At 43.8% G+C, this 21,221-nt stretch overlaps 1 protein-coding gene across 3 annotated transcripts in view; it reads left to right on the top strand.

Moving 5' to 3' along the window:
• LOC116862481 (tubulin-specific chaperone E) overlaps positions 1-21,221 on the top strand; it is a 72,371-nt gene that overhangs the window by 45,239 nt on the left and 5,911 nt on the right. For all 3 annotated transcript variants that reach the window (XM_032849778.1, XM_032849779.1, XM_032849780.1), the window contains exons 4-11: positions 7,077-7,262; positions 11,428-11,516; positions 14,414-14,513; positions 16,589-16,691; positions 17,849-17,925; positions 19,038-19,133; positions 19,670-19,734; positions 19,834-19,898. In XM_032849778.1, the coding sequence (XP_032705669.1) occupies positions 7,077-7,262; positions 11,428-11,516; positions 14,414-14,513; positions 16,589-16,691; positions 17,849-17,925; positions 19,038-19,133; positions 19,670-19,734; positions 19,834-19,898 (781 nt within the window). The remainder of the gene's footprint in view (positions 1-7,076; positions 7,263-11,427; positions 11,517-14,413; positions 14,514-16,588; positions 16,692-17,848; positions 17,926-19,037; positions 19,134-19,669; positions 19,735-19,833; positions 19,899-21,221) is intronic.

The raw sequence follows: 21,221 nt of genomic DNA, 5'->3' as shown, positions 1-21,221 counted from the left end.
GTTTCTGGAGAAAGGCTAATATTGCTATATACTTCCCTCTTAGGACCACCTTTGTGGCATCCCAAAAATTTTGAACAGCTGTGTTTTCATTTTTATTTGTTCCCATGAATTTTTAAAATTCTTCAATTTCATGGTTAACCCATTCATTCTTTAGTAGAATGCTCTTTAGCCTCCATGTATTTGAGTTCTTTCCAAATTTCCTCTTGTGATTGAGTTCCAGTTTAAAAGCATTGTGGTCTGAAAATATGCAGAGAATGATCCCAATCTTTTGGTATTGGTTGAGATCTGATTTGTGACCCAGGATGTGATCTGTTCTGGAGAATGTTCTGTGTGCACTCAAGAAGATGTGTCTTCTGTTGCTTTGGGATGGAATGTTCTGAATATATCTGTGATGTCCATGTGGTCCAGTGTGTCATTCAAGGCCCTTATTTCTTTGCTGATTTTCTGCTTAGATGATCTGTTCATTTCAGTGCGGGGTGGGGGTTTAAAGTCCTCTGACATTATTGTATTATTGTCAATGTGTTTCTTTGCTTTGTTTTTAATTGGCTTATATTTTTTGCTGCTCCCATGTTAGGGGCATAAATATTTGTAATTGTTAGATCTTCTTGTTGGATAGACCCTTTAGTTATGATACAGTGTCCTTTCTTAACTCTCTTTTTTTTTTAAAGGTTTTATTTATTTATTTGACAGAGATCACAAGTAGGCAGAGAGGCAGGCAGAGAGAGAGGGAGAGGGAAGCAGACTCCCTGCTGAGCTGAGAGCCCAATGTGGGACTCGATCCCAGGACCCTGAGATCATGACCTGAGCCGAAGGCAGCGGCTTAACCCACTGAGCCACCCAGGCGCCCCTTAACTCTTATTATAGTCTTTGGTTTAAAATCTAATTCATCTGATGTAAGGATTGCCACCTCAGCTTTCTTTTGATGTCCATAAGCATGATAAATAGTTTTCCACCCCCTCCAACCTGGGGGTGTCTTTGGGTCTAAAATGAGTCTCTTCCAGACAGCATATTGATGTATCTTGCTTTTTTATCCATTCTGATACCCTGTGTCTTTTGGGGGCATTTAGACCATTTACATTCAGAGTAACTACTGAGAGATAATGAATTTAGTGTCATTTGTATTGCCTGTAAGGGACTGTTGCTGTATATTGTTTCTGTTCCTTTGTGGTCTGTGTTACTTTTGGGCTCCCTCTTTGCTTAGAGGATCCCTTTTAATATTTCTTGTAGGGCTGGTTTGGTGATCACAAATTCTTTTAGTTTCTGTTTGTCCTGGAAGCTTTTTATCACTCCTTCCATTTTGAATGCTGTATTTCTCAGATATAGTGAATATAATTATATTCAATGCATCAGATGTTTTATTTTGAGTAGATGCTTATTTAAAAAGTTGACTTTTAAAGTTTTTATTTCAATACCAGTTAACATACAGTATAACATTAGTTTCTGGTGTACAATAAAGTGATTCACACTTCCGTACAAAACATGGTGCTCATCACAAGTACCATTCTTAATCCCCGTCACCTACTTAACCCATTCCCCCATGGCAATCAGACAACAAAAAGAACTAAAAGACATCCAAGTTATCAAGGAAGAAGTAAAACTTCCTCTATTTGCAGGTGACATGATATTCTAAATAGAAAACCTGAAAGACTCCATTAAAAAATTGGTAGAAAGGATACATGAATTCAGTGAAGCAGCAGGATACAAAAGCAATGTGCAGAAAACTTGCAATTCTATTACTAGCAATGAAGTAGCAGGAAGATAAATTAATTACAATTAATAATTGTAAATCCTATTTACAATTGTTTCCAAAACCATAAGGTATCTAGGAATAAAACTAGCCAAAGAGGTGAACAACCTGTATTCTGAAAACAATAAAACACTGATGGGGAAAAAAAAAATTGAAGATAACCTAAAAAAATGTGAAGACATTCCATGTTCATGGATTGGAAGAACAAACATAGTAAAATGTCTATACTACCCAAAGCAGTCTACACATAATTTAATGCAATCCCTATCAAAACACCAACCACATTTTTTACAGAGCTAGAATAAACAGTCCTAAAATTTGTATGGAACCACAAAAGACCCTGAATATCCGAAGCAACCTTGAGAAAGAAAAGCAAGGGCGCCTGGGTGGCTTACTTGGTTAAGTGGCTGCCTTCAGCTCGGGTCATGGTTCCGGGGTCCTGGGATTGATATCCGAGTCAGGCTCCCTGCTCAGTGGAGAGTCTGCTTCTCTCTCTCCTTCTGCCTGCCTCTCTGCTTACTTGTGCTCTCTCTCTCTCTATCAATTAAATAAATAAAATCTTTTTGAAAAAATGAAAATAAAAAGAAAAAAAAGAAAATAGCAAAGCTGGAGGCATCACAATTCTAGATTTCAAGTTATATTACAAAGGTGTAGTGATCCAAACAGTATGATATTGGCACAAAAATAGACACGTAGATCAAAAGAGCAGAAAAGGGAACCTAGAAATGAACCCACAAGTATATGGTCAATTAATATTCAACAAAGCAGGAAAGAATATCCAATGGAAAAAAGACAGTCTCTTGTTAAATGGTGATGGGAGATTTGGACAGCCATATATAGAAGACAGGCCCAGCCAGCCATTCCAAGATTGGAAGCCACCTTAGCCCAGGTGTTGGTCATCTGACTGGAGCCATCTTGGATCATGAAAGCCTCCACTGACTCCCCGCTGAGTGCAGTCACCTGGATCATGTCATCTGACATCATGAGAAACAAGGACAGCTCAGCAGAGCCAAGCCTGCCCCAGTGAATTAAAAGAAATAGCAGACCACTGTTTTAAACCATTATGCTTTGGGGCAGTTTTTTTTTTTTAAAGATTTTATTTATTTATCTGATAGAGATCACAAGTAGGCAGAGGCAGGCGGGGTGGGTGGGGTGGGAAGCAGGCTCTCCACTGAGCAGAGAGCCCGATGCGGGGCTCGATCCCAGGACCCTGAGATCATGACCTGAGCCGAAGGCAGAGGCTTAACCCACTGAGCCACCCAGGTGCCCCGCTTTGGGGTGGTTTTTATGTGGCAGTAGAGAACAGCTTTGCCTGAGGTTGCATGTGAACTTTATCTTGCGTATGTTAATAACTGTAGTTTTTCTTAGCAAAACCGTACATCATTCATAGGGTGAAATTGTTATGTCATGACGTCACTGATGTTAGACGCCATAGGAGCCCAGCTGGACATGCTTGGCAGCCAGTGCTTGAGTGTAGAAAGTGTGGCTTCTGGGATATCCCAGTATTTTGGGAGATGTCAGCATATGTTGACCAGTGTATTAGATACAATACTGTATTGAAAAGACTGCTGCACTGATCTGTGTGTCTGTGTAGAAAGGCTTGTGCCAGGCAGTATAGTGATGGCTTACATACTGTGGCTTATTTAGTCCTTATAAATAACCTCATTTGACAGGGCTTTATAGATGAGGAGACTCAGGCTGAGAATATATAATCACCTCCCTGAGGTCATAGAGCCAGTAGGCAATGGAGCCCAGAAGGATCCCAGGTTGTCCCGACTCCAGAGCAGCAGTGTCTCCATCCTGCTCCTGCCTCCCATCTTAGGAACATAGCTGTTGGGATGCCTGGCCTACTCAGTTGGAAGAGCGTGTGACTCTTGATCTTGGGGTCATAAGTTTGAGACCCACATTGGTTGTAGAGATTACTTTAATAAAAATAAAACTTAATAAAAAGGGATGCTATATATATGTTCATTAGGAATTTAACTTAGGGAATGTGTTTAATTTGCCAAAATAAAGCATTGATTTCTATCTATAAGCCCAGATAGAGATGTGGGAAAGGACAATGCACCAGTAGTCAGAAATCCAAGGTTTTTGGTCGTGGCTATGATACCTCTAATGGGGACCCCAGTTTCCCCAGCTGAAACGGGGCTGGATTAGATGAGAGTTTCTTAAGGTGGGACAGGAGGCCCACCGACGTCAGAATGTCCTGGAGCATTGTTCTAAACAAGCAGATTCCTAGGATCCAGTAAGATTTTCAGATGACTTTCTGCTTTTTAGGTTTGTTTAAGGAATCCTATGTTTAAGAAGTCCTACCTAGCCTACGGGATCTCTCAAGTCCATCACTTTGAACTCTTAAAAAAATCATGCTAGCTGTATTTGATCTCTTTAGCTGAGTAGCATAGCTGTGCTTCTTAAAACAGCACCTTTTTTTTTTTTTCTTTTTTAAAGATTTTATTTAGGGGCGCCTGGATGGCTCAGTCGGTTAAGCGTCCACCTTAAGCTCAGGTCATGATCTCAGGGTCCTGGGATCGAGTCCTGCATCAGGCTCCCTGTTCAAGGAGGAGTCTGCTTCTTCTTGTCCTTCTGCCCCTCTCCCTACCTGTGCTCTCTCTCTCTTTCTCAGATAAATAAATAAAATCTTTAAAGAATATTTTATCTGAGAGGAAGCGTGCCCAAGCCGGGGAGGAGAGGCAGAAGGGGAGGGGTCCAGGGAGAGGACAGAGGGAGAGGGAGAAGCAGGCTCCCCGCTGAGCAGGGACCCCCCCCCCCCGATATGGGTCTCCATCCCGGGACCCTGAGATCATGACCCGAGCCCAAGGCAGACGCTTAATCAACTGAGCCACCCAGGTGCCCCCAGAACTGTGTCTTTTGTGACATGAACCTCTCCTAGGGTTAAAATGTAATATTTTCTAGGAAGCTTCTGGTAGTCTGTGATCCTGTGATATCACAACGTACTGTACAGACTCAGAATTTGATTTTACTGCAACAGAGAATTTAATTTCCTGCATCATCAGTTCTCCCCTCACCACTGGATTATTTTCAGCAGCGTACAGATCTGCTGCACCCACCCATCTTAAGATGCCGTTGCCCTGTGCTCTTCTCCCCTTTGCAGTGAAGCCCTCGTGGCGAGAGTAGGAAGGGCTCCCTGTTGTCTCAGCGTCTGGAACTCGCCCACCAGGCTGCTGCCCCATGGCTCCTACCGGGGTTAACTTCCTGCATCCTTTCCTAGCACTGGACCTGGTTGTCCACTTCCATCACCGGCTTCAAGGACCCCACACTGTGGGGTTCCAGTGACTTCTGGGCTATTTTTTCTTACCCGTGACATCACTTCTGACTTTCGGGGATCACAACCCCCTTTCATCTCTGCAGACCCACTTTAAAAAAGTGTGTGTTTATATGGATGAAATTTATCAGTCTGAGTTTTTCATCCTTTTTAATCATGGTGACTTCTAGGAAGCTTTGATTTCTTTAAGTGTCAAAGGTTATGCTCTGGAATAGTGTTTGTAATTTCTGGCAATTTATGTATTTCATCATTTATTCTCCAAAGTGATCAAATGATAATAACATTTATGACTATTTTATAGTAGATACTTAAATCATCCTGAAAATAAGGTCTAATTGCCATGATGTAATGCTGAAGCCTGAAATTTAAGGGGTCCAGAGACCCACTTTGAATCTCTTGAAAAGCCTGACAAAGTGATCATTACATTCAGTGATATGATTAATTTTAATATTAAATCTACTAAAAATCGCTCTAAAATCTGAATAGAAATTGTGGCTAAATATCCTGTATTTCTGTAGAATTCTTCCCACATTCTCTCTTTTAGGCCCATATTTAACCTTTTATTTTTTATAAGATTTTATTTATTTATTTGACAAAGGTGTGGGGAGAGAGAGAGCACAAACAGGGGAGTGGCAGACAGAGGGAGAGGGAGAAGCAGACTTCTCACTGACCAGGGAGCCTGATGCAGGACTCGATCCTAGGAGCTTGGGATCATGACCTGAGCTGAAGGCAGATGTTTGACTGAATAGCCACCCAGGTGCCCCATATTTAACCTTTTAAAATATATTTAGTTGAAGGTTGTTACTTTTCAGCTTTTGTACCTAAGCCTGCTATCCACGAATGTTTTTTATCTCTTTGTGTCCTTATTAAATCTTTGTCTGTAGATGTGATTCCTCTATAGTTGTGTTATGTACAATTTGGTTCAGTTTTTAGGAATCTCAACATTATTCTGTGATTAATTTTATTAAGTGTTACAGCTAGAATTTTTAATGACTACATCTGTCTGGTTTATTTAATAGTTCCTATCCAGCTGGCTTTTTTATGGTTTCCAGAGTTCCTTAGTTACAAATAAATGCTATTATACAGAATCTTTATAAATGCAATTTTGTTTTTATTTTTAAATTATTGCCTGCTGACAGGTTCCCAGGAATATGATTATACACTCAAAACCAAACCCAGCCTTGCAGTCTTTGAGGTGTTGGGATTGTTCTTTATTTTTTGCCAGTTTTGTTGAAAATAGTTTCATTATTTGAATTTGCATTTCTTAATCTTGAGCAAGGTAAAACTTTCCCTTGTGGATTTAATACTTCTGTTTCCTGTTAGGTGAATTGTCTCTTTCATATTTCTTGTCTGTTTATCTGCTGGGACTTAAGCTTGCATAAGCTCACAGCCCTTTTTGATCAGTCATATCGATTACACATTTGTATAGTGCTTTCCCTTTTATGCTGATTTTGATTTTTCAGCATAGAGAAAATTTTGCCGTCCTTCAGAATATTGCTTTTATGGCCATTCTGGTGAATGATATTTTCTTTTTCTTTTTTAAAATTGTGTGATTACTGGGGTGCCTGGCTGGCTCAGTCAGTAGAACAACTCTTGAGCTCAGGGTTATAGGTTCAAGCCCCACATTGGGTTTAGAGATTACTTAAGAATAAAATCTTTAAAAAAATTGTATAATTGCTTTTGTTTGCTACTGTATTTATAAACAAATTTGTAAATGTAGACATTTCACATTTGTGGCAGACTTGACAGTTCATAAAGGATTTTTGAATGTGTCATTAAAAAATTTTTTTTAAAGATTTATAGGAGAGAGTGTGTGTGTGTGAGTGGCGGGGAGGGGGGTGGGCAGAGGAGGGACAAGAGAGAATCCTCAGGCAGACTCCCGACGCAGGGCTTGATCATGGGGCCCCTGAAACCGTAACCTGAGCCGAAAACAAATCAGACGCTGAACTAACTGAACCACCCAGGTACCCCTTGAATATGTCCTCTTATTTAAATGTCCCCATTGATGATATTTTATCTGTTCCATTTCCATTTTTTTTTTTCCAGACACCCAACAGGGGGATCCTTTATTCGTCCCAACAAAGTAAATTTTGGAGTGGGCTTTCTCACTGCAGTTAAGAATCGCTATGTGTTAGAAGATGGACCAGAGGAAGATGGAAAAGAGCAAATTGTTATAATTGGAAATAAACCCGTGGAAACTATTGGTTTTGACTCTGTTATAAAACAGCAAAGGTATGTAGGCTTGATAGCGGTAGAACTAATTGACGGTTTCATCACTGTTCAGGATTAAAGTTCAGCGGACTATATGTTGATACTCAAAACTTTGCCTCCAAACTGGTCTGTCCTTTCTGCACAAACAGCCAGTTGAAATCAGAGGAATCTGAGGACTGAGTCTTTGGGGAAATTAAAATTCTTAATTTAGCATAGGGTTGTTGGGCTTTTCTGGATTGGAATTAAAACATTACCCATCATTAATATTTATACCAGCCATCTTGTCTAATAAGTAAGATTGACATTTTGGTCCTTTTCTATTTCATGGTGCCATTTCTAGCTGGGTGGTAAGTCAGAAGTGGAAACAGAGGTCTAAGTTGCTACCTACCATGTGGCATGCTGGGTCCTCTAGAACCAAGTTAGTTTCCATCTCTGGATGCACACCCTTTCTTCCCTGGGGTGATTGTGAAGTTGCAGAATCTTGGGTCCCATCCTAGACCTGGATCAGAATACTATGGGCTCTTGCTTTTAAGAAGTACCCAAAGTATTATGAAACTCTCTGTACACTGTGGTTCTGTGAAGAGAGGCCTTCTTCCCACTCCGATGCATGGGCTGAATCACAGTGAGTAGAAGCTGATGTTCCACAGAAACACAACTGCACGAGAACCTTCCAGGTGACTGTCAGTGCTGTGGTGTTTGACCCTGACCCCACAAGGTGGCCTAGTAGCGGCCCCTGGTGGCCACAGTGGAGAGTACATTTCTAGCCACTTGGCTTCTTTCACTTTTCTCTCTAAAAGTCTCTTAAATCAAACTGGGGTTTTGTTGGAAGTCCCTGTATTTGCTATCTTATTTTGCCATTATTGTGAATATCTTATTTTGCCATTATTGTGAAAATTTACACCAGATGTAAAATTTATATGGAGACCGTGTGGAAGAAGAAATTCGTTTCTGGGTGCCTCTGCTTTTTAGCATAGGTGACCAGCATTAGTAATAGCAACAAAATATTCAGGGAACCATCCAAATACCTAGAAACAGAGAATGGATGAATAAGTTATGCTGTATTCATTCGATGGCAGTGAACACGAGCAGCAGCTACCACTCGGTGCAACAGTACGTGTGAAATCTCATTAGTACAGCGTCCAGCCAAAGTAGTCAGCCAGAAAGTGCACCTTGAATGATTTTGTCTCCATGAAGGTCAACACCAGGCGCAACTGATCGATAGTGTGAGAAGTCAGGGTAGACGGTTTTGAGTGAAGGAAGCACAAAGAGGACTTCCTGAGTTCCGGGGATGTGTTTCTTGATCCGGGTGGTGGTGACCTGTGCGTATTTATTTAAAATCACTGAGCTGTGTACCGATGTGTAGGTAGGCTAATCCATATACTTTTCCTATGTGGGATTTTTTTCAATAAAAAATATGTGAAGGAAGAAAACTCAAGGAAATAAAGATTTTTTTTTTAAAAAGCGACCACTGGACTGTGAATTACAAAGCAGCTTACACTCATTGTTGAGGATTTAGAAAATAGAAATTGAACAAAAGGAAGTCGTGACTCATGCTACCACCGAGAGGTAACTGTCATGGATATTTTTTGCTTTTTATCCTACTGGTTTACTTGGATTTAAAGAACTACGTGCTTTATAGGGTTGGAGTTCTTTCCTTCATCTTTCCATTTAAAATGCAACTATTGAAAAAAAAAAAAGTGCAACTATTGAAATATCTTTTACCCCCATAAGAAGCACATTTTTTTCTTACTGGTTAATCTGAATACCCTGGCTTCTGTAAAAATTGCAAACCGATTTTCCTGCCCTAGCTTATGAACGACTGTGTAACTCATGTATTCTTTTGCTGCCTGACCCAGCTACTGGAGGCTCATGGCGTTCCATAATTAGCTAGCATCTCCCTTGGAACTGACTCCGTGTTGGAGTCGGGCTGGGTCAGACGTTAGCTAAGCCACCTTCTAACTCTGACACTTTGCAACTTCTAAGCCTGAGTCTCCTCATTTACGAAACAATAACTAAGCTGTTAGACCTGCTGTGGATAACACTGGAGAGTGGGTAAATAGTGGTCACCAGTGTTAAGGAGGGACAGAATCCTCCCCTTGAAGCCGTCATGTTATCTTCTTAATAATATCCAGCTGACCAGCTCTGAGTTTGTGCCCCTTAAGACTTACGGAAAAGGAATTAAAAAAAAAAAAACAATAAAAACCAGCATGTGTGACTTCTCTTGCAGATGGCTCTGGCTCCGGAGTGAGGTCTGTGCTGAGACCCGGGCTCCCACACTCTCTAGCGAGGTTTCCCTGGGCCCTGCAGCCAACTCCGCAGGCACAGTGAGATATTTTTAATTTTAGAGGGAAACAGTGGCCTCTGTTGCACACAGAACAAACTATTAGTTTGAGGTTGTTCAGTTCTGTGATAATCCTACAAGTCCTTTTATTGCTGTCCCATCCCCGCAAAGCTGGGGTTTTGGTGTTCCTGTGATAAAAAGCGAGTATCTCCTGAAAATCATCATGAAACAAGAAATGAACGTAGTGATGTCCAGTCTGATTCCAGGGTTTGGGAAGTTGTGCTAGGCACAACTGACACTTACTGACAGTAAGTTTGAAGGACACAAATAATGATTAAGTTGTTTGGCCCTAACTACTTACTAAATGCAAATTCGATGTGATTTGTTTTGTTCTGTATGACTTACGGGGACACTGAAAAAAATGCAACACCAAGGGCACTGTCAACTTGAGCCAGTTTGGGAGCCCCTAGACCTTTGTTGCTGCCTTTCTCCTGGTTTCTCATGACTGTAATAGCACATGCCTGGGGTTTCGATGGGAGAATTTCCCCCAAAGGCGGTCAGTTTTTCGTTTGTTTTTATAAATACTTACAAAATAACTTCTGTATGTCAGGCAGTGTTCTGAGATTTCACAAATACTAATACGGCATTTAAAAAATTATAAAGAGCACAACACAGAGTTTACCATCTTAACCATTTTTAAGTGTATAGTTTGGTAGCGCTAAGTACATTCACAGTGTTGTGCAGCTGTCCTCACTGTCTATCTCTAGAACCCTCCCAAAATGAGACTCTGTCCTGCTTAAACAGCAGCCCCCAGCCCGTGGCAGCCACCATGCTACTTTCCGCCTCTGTGAAGTTGACTCCTCTAGGGACCTCACAAGTGGAATCCCACAGTATTGTCTATTTATGATTGGCTTCTTTCCCTTGTCATAATGTCCTCAAGTTTACTCACTTTGTGTCATATGTCAGAATTTCCTTTCTTTTTAAGGCTGGGTAATATTCCATTGAATGGACGTACCACACTTGGTTCATCCATTCATCTATCGATGGACACCTGTAGCCCCTTTGGCTACGGTGGTAATGCTGCTGTGAATATGTGTGTGTAAACCACAACATTTTAAAGCTGTGGAATCTGAGGTACAGAGATTCTAACTCCCCTCAGGCCAAAGGAAGTGGTGCACTTGGAATTTGAACTCAAGCGATGGGGCTCTGGATTCCCTGTTCTAGATACCGTATGGGCTCTTTCAGTGATCAGAAAATGCAGGTCCTCTGCACTTAGAATGTGGCTTCTGAGATTTATCTACTAAAGCTGAAGATACGCATGCTTTCCTCACCCTAGAGAGACTTTCCACGTATGAATGCGAGAAGCATACGACAGTGTTTACTTCAGCCCTGCTGGGAATAATATAACTGTCAGCAGAGGAGTAAACAGATTAATTGTAGTCTCCAAGATGTGGAAACAAATGCTCTGGAGCACATGGGTTGACGTAGCTAAATCTCACTGCTGAACAACATACTGTTGGGGGAAAGTAGCTTGGAGGAGGATACATACACTAGGATACCATTTATATCCCCTTTCATTATAGATGAAATGCTGTGATTGTTTAGGGACATGGAAACGTGCAGACTATTCCGTGCTTCCGTTTAAACAAACACCAAGTGTGGGGGAGCAGAGGAGGAAGGAACATGCTGGAATGGGACACGAAGGACTTCAGCTATATTTGTAGTGTCTGTAACACTTTCTTTTTCTTCTCTTTTTAGTAAAGCGTTATTTCTGAATCTGGCTGGTGGGTACTGGTATTGGTTATTTTTGGTAACTTCTTACAGGAAATGCTTTTTAACTTTTTAAAGGGCCAGTGGACGTGTCCATGTTTATCCATACGTGTGAACTCTGTGTTTTTCATGCAGTCAGCTGAGCAAGTTGCAAGAAATTTCTCTGAGGAACTGTGCCGTGAATGGTGCTGGTGACAAAGGAGCAATTGCCAAAGCGTGTCCTAGTATCCTTTTCACTGAGAACCTGACTTTGGACTTGAAGCTCATGTGGGACACAGCCAGGAACCTTCCCGGTGTCTGTTCTCCCCAACTTTCTTCCTCAGGGCCTCTCTGGCTTCCCTGTGCCAGTCGCCTTGATAGGAGATTATTTATCTTCCCAGATCCCTCTGCCTTCAGGTGAGGCAGCGGGCCTCCCCCCAGCCAAGGAAATGTCTGGATAGGGCTCCTCACACAGGCCGGACGTGGCTGGCACCTGCCTTCCGCCCCAAGCCGTTAGCCTGCTCCTGAGTGCAGACAGAGCACCCAAGCACCCAGGCAGCCGTCTCGTGTGCAGACCATCCAGTGTGGACAGGGAGAGAAAGGGGGAGCCGGAGGCCTCGACCACACCCCGGGGCCCCCCACACCAGCCCACCTGGACCGCCTTCCTGTTTCACGCAGCTGTGTGTGATTTGTCACGATCCCTCAAAACAGGCCCTTCCAAAGTTTGTAATCCTTTTCTCTGCCTTCTCTTAGAAGAGTTTTTGGTTTGTGTTTACCCTACATTGCTTTCATGTCCACAACTAAGAATACAGGAGATGAGTTTAAATGAAAAATCCCCCTGGCAAATGAACGAGATTTTCTCGAACTTTCAAAGGTTTTCTCTCAATTCTTTAAGCCTGCCTCATCTCTGTGTAATAATTTATGCCCAAGATAGTTTATAATCCATGTTCTCTGGGGGAAGAGACGGCTCATGGGCAGTAGTCTCTAGCCAGCTATTCTGAGCTGTCCCTGTACTGCATGCTTTGTGACTCCCTCAGTCGGGACCCGGTCACCTTGCCTGTGAGCAGCCCCTCTGTGGGCCCCAGCAAGCTGAACCGGTGCTGTCCCTTTCCCCATGGACAGTGGAAGCATTGTGGATGGAGTAGTTGGGTAAGGAGCAGAATGCCACGGGCAGCGTCTGGAACATTCTGTGATCTGCCCGGCCAGCTACTAAGTGATTTTAGAAGATTGGGAATTGGGTGGTTCAAGACTTATTTTCAGCATATCGGAGATATGGCCAGTAGGTGGGTTTGGGAACGGCGACTATTTGCTCAGAGTTGTCAGCAGGGTCCTGGGGAGTCAGCATCTCGCTTGCTGATGCTGTTCTTTCCTGCGGAGAACATCCCGAGTCTTGAAGAAATGCGGTTTTGTGAGATGATCAAGGGAGGGCTGATACTTGCAGGTATAGAGATCGATGTCTTCCAGTTGCTGATTGAATTCTCGCCTGCAGTGAAAGTCTTGTCGGTGTCTAATCCAGTTGTCCCTTTGGAGTGGCCCCGTTTGAGGTCTCTCCCTCTGCTGGGACATCAGGCTGCAGGAACGCGGAGGCCCTGAGCTTGCCAGGCCTGGGAAGCTCCTCCGGAGAGGGGATGAGCTTCTTCCTGCTTTGCCAGCTGGCTCTGTGCCAGGGGAGTCTGGGCCTGCGAGCGGGAACCAAGTACCGCCGACAGATCCTTGGCCTGTGCGTGTGTGTGTGCGGGGCACTGCGCAACAACTGCCAGCTTGTTTAGAGCTGATTTCAGAGGGCGGGTCGTCTCTGTGCTCTGGATCACCAGAAGGTGTCTGTATAACCCTGCCCTACGGGATGGAGAGTATGAGCGAGTGAAGGATTACTGGACCCCTGCCCTTGCTGACCAGCCCCGTGGTCCAGAGCTAGCAAGCAACATCACGGAAATGAAAGGTGGCTGGAGCCTGACCGTGAGGCATGAAAGCACCCTGCCCAGAAGTTGCAGGCGGGTCCAGACCCGCCAGAAGCTCCCATTTCAGTCAGAGACTAGCCAAGATTTCCTGGCCTAGGTGTGGCCTGAGGTGTGGCCTAGCCCCTGCGGCCTTTGTGCCCTCGTTTCCAGAACCTCCCACTCCCTTTATCTAAACCTGTTCTAACTTCAGGGCCTCCGCTTGTCTCGTTCTCTCTGCCCAGATGCTCTTCTCCCTGATGGTATTCCTCTTTGCCTGTGGTCTCCGCTCAGATGGCACCTTCTCCGAGAAGATGGTCTTCCACGACCAGCGTATATAACGTAACCACACACCCCTCTCTTGTGTCTTTGGCTGCTACTGTGAGCCTGTCTGTAGGTGGCATACTGCAGAGGCACGTGCTTATCGCTGTCTCTCCGACTGTGACTGTTGAGTTCGCTGCTCTACTCTTGGCTCCCTCCCCACAGTCGTGGAACAGAAGAATGAATGGTTCCCAGCACAGCAGAGTTGTGCAAAAGACCCTCCTTCAGCAGGTCCAGTCCTGCCCCAAGCTTCTCTTCTGTCTCTCTGCCTGGGGGTTCAGAGCTGCGCCCCCTCTTGATGGCACCGTGCTCCCTTGAGATGTTCAGCTCGGGTGCCTTTTTCTGTCCTGCTTGTTTCTCCTTCTCTGAATTCCCAAATCATTCTCAGCACTTCAGAACCTTTGTCTGCACTAACCCCCATGGTCTGTTCTGGAGCTGTGGCTGGGGACTTGGGGGTTCTTGCGGGTTGGAGCAGAGTGAGGCCCCACAGGAGAATGACACGTGGCTATGAGGCAGCCGCTGGGGGGATTGCCTGGCACGAGACATAAAGCAAACTCACCACCATTGTTCTTTTTTTTTTTTTTTTCACTCTTTTTGTTGGATATTGCTAGAATGGTTTCACCTTGGTTAGGACCTTTGGTTCGTTCTTACTTGATTCTAGAGGTTTGTCTCAAATTTGCAGCATATGACAGTGAATGTTTTAGTTTCTCAACGAAGAGTGGGTGACTTACAAAGGTAAAAGTAGCATGTGCTCCTGAAAACATTTCAAGCAGCATGGAGGGTGTAAGGTGAGAAGGTAAAGATGCCTGCTCCGGAATTCAGAAGTGACGACTGTTCTGTTTTGTGTGACTCTTTCCATCTTACTCTTCCTTGATGGGTGCTTTGAGATATCAGAAAAGTAGATTTGTCAAGAAACCTGTTGTCCTCGTGGGATGAAGTCCTAGATATTGCTGATCAGCTGAAACATCTGGAAGTTCTTAATCTCAGGTATGAGCTCATGGGTGTCCATTTGTCACCTGTTATGAAAACCCCAACATGTCCTCATTCCCTCATGGCATCTCTGTGGGAGAGAGGGAAACACAGCTCAGTGAAATTTAAGCTTAATTATTTCTTCTTCTTCTTCTTCTTCTTCTCCTTCTCCTTCTCCTTCTCCTTCTCCTTCTTTTTTTTAAGCTAGACCTTTTTAATTTTGTTTTGTTTTGTTTTGAGTGCCCGTGAGTTGGGGGCAGGGGTAGAGGGAGGGATAGTCTTAAGCAGGCTCTATGCCCAGCGTGGAGTGCAACTCGGGACTTGATCCCATGACCCTGAGTTGATGATCCGAGCAGAAAATGAGTCAGACACTTCTTAAAAAATCAATTTATTTTTAAAATTTTAATTTTTAAATTGTTCCATTAGCCAACATATAGTACATCATCAGTTTTTTTTTTTTTTTAAGATTTTATTTATTTATTTGACAGAGATCACAAGTAAGCAGAGAGGCAGGCAGAGAGAGAGAGGAGGAAGCAGGCTCCCTGCCGGGCAGAGAGCCTGATACGGGGCTTGATCCCAGGACTCTGGGATCATGACCCAAGCTGAAGGCAGAGGCTTTTAACCCACTGAGCCACCCAGGCGCCCCCATCATCAGTTTTTGATGTAGTGTGTGTGCAGCGTTTCATTAGTTGCATATAACACCCAATGTTCATCACAACACGTGACACTTAACTGGACCACCAGTTACTTATTACTTATTTATATTTAAGCTTTCCCCCCAACGAGGGACTCAGAGTCTCAACCTCAGGATAAGAAGAGTTTCATGCTCTATTGACTGAGCTAGCTAGGCGCCCCTTTTCTGGGGGATTGGAGGGGGGAGTCTTTTGGTTGACTGAGGGAGGGTTGGCCTGTCAAGCTGGGAGATCTTGGTGTCTCTTGTGAGGCTACCCATGAAGGATGGGCCTTCTGGGGGAGTCAGTATTTAACTGGGGAGTAGGGGAGGGGCTGTGAAGAGTGCTTATTTGTTCCGAAGCTTCTGGCACTTGATTGCTGTAGGAATGAGCAATTTCGTTGGAATGCTGTCTCCTTCTGTTCTGATAAGGATTGTCCACCAAGCTGCATGTTTCACTAATGGCCCCATCTTCCGGGCCTCTTCCACCGCTTGGTTAGTTTCAGTCTTAGAACCTGATTCCCCGAGGGCTCAGCCAGGTGGGAAATGTGAAAGTCCTCGAGCCAGCCTGGGGTGGACAGGTGGCTGGTACCTGGCTCAGGCGGTTCAGTGAGAGCGGAGAGTCAGGCCTGAATCAGCGGTGCTCCAGATAGGGCAGAAGGTGTCCTCTGACCCCCGGCATCTCCTCTTCTGGAAATAGGGGCTCATGTGTTTTCATGGAATCTTCTTTCAAAATGACTCCTTGTCATTGTCAGGATTGAGCACTATCTGAGATCAGGATCACAAGAGAGCACCAAGAAGGCAGTGACTGATTTTATCCATCCTGATAGCGAGAGAGTGGTTTCGAGACCCTGGAGGAGCGGGACTGTAGCCCCCGGGGCAGCCTATATCAGTAGGGCAGTTGAGAGGGCACTGGATTTTGTGGTGTCCAAACTCTGCCTTGCGAAGCTGGACACTGACCTTACGAATGCCTGAGGCTTAAGCTCCAGCCAGCTGCCCTGGCCCTCGGAGAACATCTGTGGATGTCAGCTACCAAAAAGTCGTGCATTGCAAATACTAAAAATGAGGTAGCCTGGACTCCCTTGGCTTTGAATTAATTTCGCTTTAAGGTCAAACCAAACCAAATGCCTGCTATTAAATCCCAAGTTGTTGGGCGCCTGGGTCGCTTGGTTGAGCGACTGCCTTCGGCTCAAGTCATGATTCTGGAGTCCCGGGATTGGGTCCCCCATCGGGCTCCCAGCTCCATGGGGAGTCTGCTTCTCCCTCTGACCTTCTCTCATCTCAAGCCCTCTCTCACTCCCTCTCTCTCAAATATATAAATAAAAATCTTTAAAAAAATCCCAACTTGTTGTTTTTAGGGACTTTCACTTGGGCCTCCTGGGTAGTGGGTGATCAACACGTTGTCACTTCTTTCCCTACACAGTGAGAATAAACTCAGCTTTCCCTCGGGTTCACCAGCTCGAACCGGAACATTTCCTGCACTGAAGGTTTTAGTCCTTAACCGAACAGGAATAACATGGGCGGAGGTAATCCTATTTCTCCAGTTTATCACCCAGAAATAAGAAATTTAAAATTCTTGGCTTAATAGGGAACGGAAGCACACCTGTGGCTTGGTTTTAATTATCCTGTTACCCAAATAATAGGATTCTTTAAACTGCCTCACTGAAAGGAGTTACAGAATCATTGCAGTGAAGTAAAATTTTGTATTTTGGAATTGGGATTTTCTCTCTCGGCTCCTTCTGGATTGTTCTGGTGTCTTTCTGGACTGTAGCACTCCATAGTGGGGTGGAGTTAACCTACGCCGAACTTGAAGAGCCCTCGACTTAGCTGTTGATGGAGCTTCTCCGCATGTGCTCCAAGGCAGAGCTGCCAGAAGATTCTCGCATCCTTTTCTCGTTTAAAGTTTAGCTCTGGAATCCACTGTTCATCGTGTACAGCTGGGTTCAAAGTGGACTCGTGGGTATTTTGCCTGGTAGCATTTGGAACTTCTATCTGGCACTGCTGTTTTCCATCAGAGGTGACCAGTATATGTGCCTAGTATATTCTGTTTTCACAGATACGTACCTTCCCCACAAAGTCCTTGTCTTTGAAATGCCACTGAGGTGCCTCCCGTAGAGACCAGTTGCCTTTACTGGTGCGCGTACGTCCTAGTGCTCCTTCCTCCAACATGGGATTAGAGTTAGCCTGAGAACAGGCAGGGCACATAGAAATTCAGGTGCTAGAGATGGTGGTGAAGTTCAAGTGCGAAAACGCAGAAATAGTTTGGAAAACGCCGTCTGATGAGTGTATTCTTTGCACACCCGGGTCGGCAGTGGGAACTGAGCAGCGGTGTTTAACATCAAGTTCCTTCCTTCGCTGGAGCAAACTACGTCACGTGCTAAGAGTGTGCGCAGTGCATGTCTGCACATCCACTTTGCAGTCCTCGTACAGTTCAAGACCTCCCTGGAGGATGCATTCACAGCTGCCAGAGCGCCGACTGATTATGCTCCCATGTCATCGAAACACTTTGTCGCCGGCCCACCAGTGCTCCCGGACCAAGTTAGAGTCCGTGATGGAGTGTCCATAGGACATTTTGTTTCTAAAACAGTAAGGGAGCTGAGTTAAATTAGAGATAATAGTAATTAACACACAGGAAGAAACGTGTAAGAGAGGCTGCTCCAGCCTGAACTCCGTTTCTCTCCAGGTGCTCCGGTGCGCCGCTGGGTGGCCGGTCCTTGAGGAGCTGTACCTCAAGTCTAACGATCTCCTCATTTCGGAAAGGTAACAAAGGCTTACTTCTGTCTGTGTTTCGCCGTGTAGTCTGAATAAATGAATAGTCTCGATGATGCCTCACACTGGTTTTTCTTTTTAAAGGATTTGCCAGTGAGAATTAGAAACCTGCTTATTCTTTACAAAGTAGGGCGCCTGTGATCATTGGTCCTGATTGAGGAAAAGCCCATCAGAGTGAGAGCCTTGAGTTAAATATATTTGAAGACAAGAATTTTATTAGTTTCACAGAAATATATTTAATTTCTGTTTCTAAATGGAGTTTCTGTAAGAAATGCTTTATAAGGGTCAAATAATGCATTTTAATCTTTTTTTCAAATAATGCGTTTTAGGTAACATTATCTGCAGAAGGTTGCTGTACCAGAGTATATATAAAAGTTTGTTCTCCTTAAGTAAATTAAACATGTTGTCTTTCTCTTTTGTTGATTATCATTAAATTATTATTAAAACTAAACACGGGCAAATTTACAACAAATTCTCATTGAACAGATTCAAGTTAATGAGATTTTACTGTATGGAACTATTTTCTATACAGACAACTGCAGATGTTTTTATTTTTGTTTTAAAATATTTTATTTGTTTATTAGGGAGGGAGGGAGAGCAAGTGAGTGGGGGAGGAACAGAGGGAGAGGCACACACAGCCCCATTCGGGGCTCGATCTCATGACCCAGAGGTTATGACCTGAGCCAAAACCAAGAGTCGGACACTCAACCGACTGAGCCACCAGGTGACCTAGGTGTTTGAAGACACCTAGCCACCTAGGTGTTTTCAAATTACACTTTATATTTTGAGATAATTTGAGATTCCCATGCAGTTACCAGAAAGACTACCCAGAGATCCCCTGTACCCAGGAGCCAGATCCACGCCCTCGGTAACATCTTGCAGAGCTGCGGTTCCATATCACAGGCAGGGTCCTGACATCGGTCCAGTCCAGACAGAGAACGTTTCCATCACCATCAGGGCCCCGCGTTTCCCTGGTGTGGTGCTGTCCACCTGCCTCCCGCCCCTCCCTCTCCTTTACACTCAAGGCAGGTACTTTAAAGCTGTATCTTCAAAAACAATTAAGAGATGAAATTCACGTTGAAATGTTTTTAATTTCCATACAGGCCGGCTGATGTCCTGCAGACAGTCAAGTTATTAGACCTTTCCTCTAATCAATTAATTGATGAAAATCAGCTGTTTCTAATAGCCTATCTGCCCAGGTAATTTGCTGCTTCAGTGCTGCTTGCAGTAGTGCTTAGAAATGGTTAGTAAATGGATCACATCCTATCTTTGCTTTCTCGGTGGAAATGTGATGATGATGATGGTGGCAATCACAAACTGAGGAAGTCCCTTTGGGACATTTTTATTTGCATTTATGCGGACCATGTCCCTGCAAACCGCATACACTTGAGTCTACATCTGCACTAGGTGACTGAAGAATGAATAATTTGGCCCTCGTGCTGATGTCCAAAGTCTTCATTCATTGCCTTTTGGGAAGTTAGACCATGTCTCTTTCCTCTCTGAGACCCATGAGCACGTAGCACAGCCGCGGGCACCAGGAACCGGTAGGCGACTGTAGAACCCTCAGAGCACGTTCTAGAGTCCACTCTGTGTGCCCCATACTTCACTGTTTCTCAGCGTTTCATGTGGCATGAGAACCTAGGGTGTGGGGGAAATATTACAGACGCAGTCTGGTTGATAGACTGTAGCATTTTCTACTGTGCTTTATAATCAAATTTAACATTTTAAATTTCAGATTAGAACAACTCATCCTTTCTGACATTGGACTTTCTTCTATACGTTTTCCAGATGCTGGAACTGGTATATGAGATCATTAGCTCCCCTCCCCTGCCCAGTACCTCATACTTAAGCTCTTTCTTTCACTTCTCCTGTGTAACTTCGTTCTCCTTTTTTCTCTAGGGCATAAGACTTCCATGTTTCCTTCCTTGCAGTACCTCGTCGTGAATGACAATCAGATCTCACAAGTAAGAGCTTCTGTGGAATGTATGTACCTCATGAGCCCTCGTTTCCACTCTCAGGAGAAGTTCGTCAGTTCCTTCCATTACAAAATATTTACTTCATTTTAAAAATATGCTTTATAAAGTTAATTTTACTTGCACTATAGTTAACATGCAGTGTTGTGTTAGTTTTAGGTGTATAGTGACCCCACCCTTCCACACATTACTCAGGTCTCATCAAGCTAAATACACTTTAGTCTACACTCTCTTTCCCCCATCTCCCATTCACCTCCCCTCTGGTGACCATCAGTTTGGGCTCTATAGTTAAGAGTCTTTTTTTTTTGTTTGTTTGTCTCTCTCTCTTGTTTGTTTTGTTTCTTAAATTCCATATGAGTGAGATCATACAATATTTGTCTTTCTCTGATTGACTTACTATGCTTAGCATAATACCCTCCAGCTCCATCCATGTTGTTGCAAATGGCAAGATTTCATTCTTTTTTTTTTTTTAATGGCTGAGTAATATTCCATTGTATGTACGTACATCTTCAGTCATCAGTCAGTGGACACTTGGGCTGCTTCTGTGGTTTGGCTGTTGTAAATAATGCTGCTGTAAACATAGGGTTGCATGTATCCCAAAGTTAGTGTTTTGTATTTTTTGGGTAAAGACCCAGTGGTGCGATTACTGGATCATAGGGTAGTTCTGTTTTTAACTTCTTGAGGAACCTCCATATGATTTTCCACAGTGGCTGCACCAGTTTGCATTCCCACCACCAGTGTGCAGGGGTTGGGGGGGTTCCCTTTTCTCCACATCTTCGCCAGCACCTGTTGTTTCTTGTGTTGTTGATTTTAGCCATTCTGACAGGTGTGAGGTGATCTCTCATTGTAGTTTTGACTTGCATTTCCCTGATATTGAGTGATATTGAGCATCTTTTCATGTGTTGGCCATTTGGATGTCTTCTTTGGAGAAGTGTCTGTGTATGTCTTCTGCCCATTTTTCATTGAATTATTTGTTCTTTGGGTGTTGTGATTGCTAAGTTAGATACTCTTTATTGGGTGTGTTATTTGCAAATATCTTGTCCTATTCTGTAGGTTGCCTTTTAGATTTGTTGCTGGTTTCCTTCGCTGTGCAGAAGCTTTTCATTTTGACATAGTAAGAAATATTTTAAATTGAAAGAGAAATGCTTCCCCTCAGAAAACCCTAAAGTATTAAGAACTTAATTTAAGTCATAGTAAGCAGACTGTCATTGTACATGACATGGTTCTAGAGTAAAAGTGTGTGGTCTTCCCAGTGGGTGCTCCATGCGTAAGGACAATCCTGCACCTCGGGTTGGAACGAGGGGTTTTTGCTTT

Source organism: Lontra canadensis, unplaced genomic scaffold, assembly GCF_010015895.1.
Source record: "Lontra canadensis isolate GAN:19392208 unplaced genomic scaffold, GSC_riverotter_1.0 scaffold247, whole genome shotgun sequence".
NCBI classification, from domain to species: domain Eukaryota; kingdom Metazoa; phylum Chordata; class Mammalia; order Carnivora; family Mustelidae; genus Lontra; species Lontra canadensis.
Note: the sequence above shows the minus strand (reverse complement) of the source record. Positions and strands in the feature narration are given on the sequence as shown.